General features: G+C 41.7%; 1 protein-coding gene across 1 annotated transcript in view; it reads left to right on the top strand.

Annotated features, from left to right (window-relative positions):
- Positions 1–921: 921 nt before the first annotated feature.
- LOC119413680 (citron Rho-interacting kinase) overlaps positions 922–4,092 on the top strand; it is a gene marked incomplete at its 5' end in the record, with an annotated part of 3,431 nt that continues 260 nt past the window's right edge. The window contains 4 exon segments of the mRNA XM_037680735.1: positions 922–1,094; positions 1,279–1,332; positions 1,464–1,517; positions 3,402–3,542. Coding sequence (XP_037536663.1) covers positions 922–1,094; positions 1,279–1,332; positions 1,464–1,517; positions 3,402–3,542 — 422 coding nt within the window.

The raw sequence follows: 4,092 nt of genomic DNA on the forward strand, positions 1-4,092 counted from the left end.
CCCCTGTTCTCAATAAAAGCAGAGGTGGGTGCAAATGAACAATTTTCATCTTCTAGACCAAGGTTTTTACAGAGAACATCTTGAAAAATATGAAGAACAAAATACAGATTTCCATTTATTAATAACACTTCTGCATTCATCTTATTTGGAGGAACTAGAACCACAAACACTGTTGTCTGCCATTGTAAAATAATATTCCCTGACGCTCCTCCCCAATGCGTAAGATGCGTCAAAAGTGGACCAATGACAAGCAAGCATTCAAGATGGACGTTTTCCAGAACAAATTGGAACATTTTTCATCGGTGCTGTCAAAATCATCATAGTCATTGATTAAATTCTGACACTATCCATTCACAAAAACATAAAACATCCTTTGGGGCCCCTGAAATGCCGGGGCCCTGGGCTGCAGCCCCTGTAAGCCCCTGCTAAAATCCGGCCCAGCCCCCGCCCCTCGCACAGTGACTGCTGGACATGGGCGCCTGCGACCCCCTTGACCAAAAAGTGGAAGAAGCAGGTAAAGATAATAGATGGATGTTTAAATGTAGTCTATAGATCACCACCAATCATTCCAGGGCACTTAACAGAGAATTAAACAAATTTAATTCAAATCTGTCCAATCTACATTTTTAACCCAATGTCTTCAGATTACAGTCCAGGTCAATGTAATTACATTAGTGTTTTACTAAATAGAATGTGCTAATTGTGATTTTGGAATGAACGCATGATTGAATGAATGAATGAATGAATGAATGAATGCATGAATAAATGAATGAATGAATGAATGAATGAATGAATGAATGAATGAATGAATGAATGAATGAATGAATGGGTGTGTTTTTTGTGTGATCATATTAGTTGTCAGATCTGTTGGTCTTCTGTCGTTCCTTAGTCTTGCTGACTGAAGCTTTGTGTTTCCTCTGTAGGAGTACCATGCTCAGCTGGAGGAGATGCGAGTCTCCATCAGGCAGCTGGAGGAGGACCTGTCTGCTGCCCGACGCCGCAGTGATCTGTACGAAGCCGAGCTGAAGGAGTCCCGACAGGCCAACGAGGAGTTGAAGAGGAAAGCTGCAGACTACCAGCACCGGATCCAGAAGGTCTGCACCATTACTAAAAACAACAAGCGGTGGAGTCTTTGCACGCAACATGCTCTGAGCAGTGCTCACAGTCAAAATAAAAAAGTAAAATATTAGCTGTAAGACACAGTAATTATAAATGTTGGGTTTAAGATCCTAAGTTAGCAGCAGTCAGGATCTTCGGGATCTTCTCTTGTCTCCACAGGCCAAAGAACAAGGCAAAGCAGAGGTAGAAGAAATGGTGACCAAGTTGGAGAAGGTAAGGTAGAAAGTTTGTTGTAAAACGGGCTTCAGTATTTTAAAAGTTCAGACCTTTCCTGATTGGACGGCTCTGATAAAGGATAAGAATGGATTTTCTTTGGAACAGGATGTCTCTGTTTCTCCTCTCAGGCCTGCACCGAGGAGCAGATGAGGATCCAGGACCTGCAAGAGAAGCTTGCCAAGGTAGAATATTCTGCTGTGAAGATTAATGAATAATTTATTGGAGCTTGTGCTCAAACCAAACCGACATTTCACATGCGTGCCTAAAATCTCTCTTTACCTCCTCTGACCTCCTTCTTTCTCCCCTGTCTCCTCTGAAATCTGCTCCTGATGAGGAGTGTGATCAGAGCACAGCTGAGCTGTCCATTAAAAATGACTGTTAGTGTCCAGTTATTAACGACCACTTTGCCACGTTTTAATCTGTCATCGCTGCTTTCTTTTCTTAGAAATGAATATTTAAATGTGCCATCCATTTTGCTGAGAGCAATTGTGCTGACAGTCAAGGCCGACTGAAGCCAGACCGGACCATAAATGTGGGTTTACATCTGGCTCAGGAGGTCTGGTTTGTGAAACAGTTATCTCAGAGCTGGTCACTCTTTCCTACTTTGTGCATGTAGCAGTGGGCAGTGATGTGTTTCCTGTAAAGAGAAGACGATCAATCATATTGTCTTTACAGAAGAATGTCTTGTTTGTGGAACAACCACATGTAAGGCTTTAACTTGGTTTTACTGCTATTCAGCTAAAATGTGAGGTGGTAGTAGCTGAGAGTCATCTGGTTAAAGAAAGTTAGAAGAAAGCTGGTTTACTTAAAAATGGTTGAAATAACTGGATTTCTATTCAGAAGCTCTACTCTGCCTTCACTGTCCAAAATCTAAACATTTTGGTCCTGAGCAGAGTGTCTCTTATCCTTGAGGTGTAGGTGGACCTCTGTCTGGTTCTGAAGAGCTGCTCTCTGGTGTTGAGCCATGTGTCTGTGGAGAGCTTGTTTAGCTTCTTTACTCGACAGGTCAGAACATTTCTCGCTGCACTGAACTGCAGACACACCGCTCAGTTTGGGTTTGGGGCTTCTGTCCTTGAGATAGTCCAGCCTCTGTCTGAGGGACCTGTTGGGTTTAAAAAGTACTGGGATGTTGTGTTTGGAGAACGTCCTTCTGAGTTTTTCAGATACTCCAGCAACATATGGGATGACTGTTTTTGGAGCTCCACACACTCCAGATAAAACAGACAGGAAGTGAAGAAAGTCTTCATCTTCAGAATAGTTCAGTTTTATTTTTAATCTTTTTTTAAATTCATCATGTCCTAGATCAGGGGTCTGCAACCTGCGGCTCTGGAGCCACATGCGGCTCTTTGGTCCCTCTGCAGCGGCTCTTTCAAGCTTTGACCAAAACTGAAATAAAACTGAATTTTATTAGTTGTTATAACAACTAAAAGGGCTAGTTTTAGCAGTTTCGCAAATATATGAATACTAGAAACATTACAAGGAGTAAAACGTACTTTACTTTCACTTTATGCTTCATTTCTTCAACGTATGCTACGTAATTTTTCTACAATTACAAAAAGTCACATAAGAATGCATAGTTTATTGTATTAGTTTTAGAAACTGGGCAAAAACTATATTATGTTTTCCTTCTTTACAAGCATCTCACCTTTTCTTAGAATGTAAAAATATCAATAAGTGTTAAAAGTCATTAGAGATTTTTAGTTTTATAAAATCACCCCAACTGTCCAGAAAAGCACCCTCCAACAAACAGTGGTCCGTGGGCCACCAGTTGAGAATCCCAGTTGTAGCAGGTATTGTGGCGCCGGACACGTTTAATTTAGTGAACAAAGGGGCAGAAATGGCTCTTGATCGTAAAGGCTGCAGACCCTTGACCTACATGATGGAGGATCTTCACCAGCAACTTACTTGTGTAGTTTCATGACAGCTGAATTTAATGAAAGTGAGACACGTTTTACCAAACAGAGATGTGACAGTGAAGTAAAGCTGATCTTCTTTTCTATTTGGACCGAGATATTATGAACAGAAAAAGAAAGACTTGGTTGATAATCAGTCTTTTTTACCTGAAGGCATCAAAGGCCAGTGCTGAGGCCACAGACCACCTTCAGAGCATGAAAATGGCCAAAGAGCGTCTGGAACGAGATCTGGAGCGGCTCCAGAACAAAGAAGACTCCAGTGACAGTCTGCGCAGACGTCTCCGTGAGACCGAGGTGTGTGCACGTCTCTGCTGTACACACATACACATTTGTCTTTTCTGTCCTGTCTGTTTCCTCACATCATTCTGTGTACAGTGTCATTTGTTGCTTTGTGAATTGTAAAGCTCTTTGTTGGAAGTGTTACATAAATAAATCTGCTCTGAGCTTCTGCAAAGCAGAAAGAGACATATGTTCCATTGAAGACATGTTTTTTTGCACCCCCCTTGTGCTGTGACTGCATGATAGCATGTCAGATAGCCTCAGTGCTCAGCTGATTTCCCACTCTGAGGATTTATCTCACCGTCTTTCAGTGAAGTCACAGTAAAGATTTAAGGCCTAGCGTTCCATGAAGGAACACATTTCACCCGCCACTTTCATGCCAACATTTCAAACTAAGATCGAGAAATGACTGTTATGGTTGTTTTTGTCAAACCTTGACAATGTTGCTTTGAATGATCCCATGCAAGATTTCTCCAGATGTCATAGAGCTCTGTGCATATGTTAAGAATTACTCTCAACTACTACTGCACCAAATCTGAGCTCAGGGGTGGGCAACATTTTTTTT

This window comes from Nematolebias whitei, chromosome 8, assembly GCF_014905685.2.
Source record: "Nematolebias whitei isolate Nwh7 chromosome 8, NemWhi1, whole genome shotgun sequence".
Taxonomy (NCBI): domain Eukaryota; kingdom Metazoa; phylum Chordata; class Actinopteri; order Cyprinodontiformes; family Rivulidae; genus Nematolebias; species Nematolebias whitei.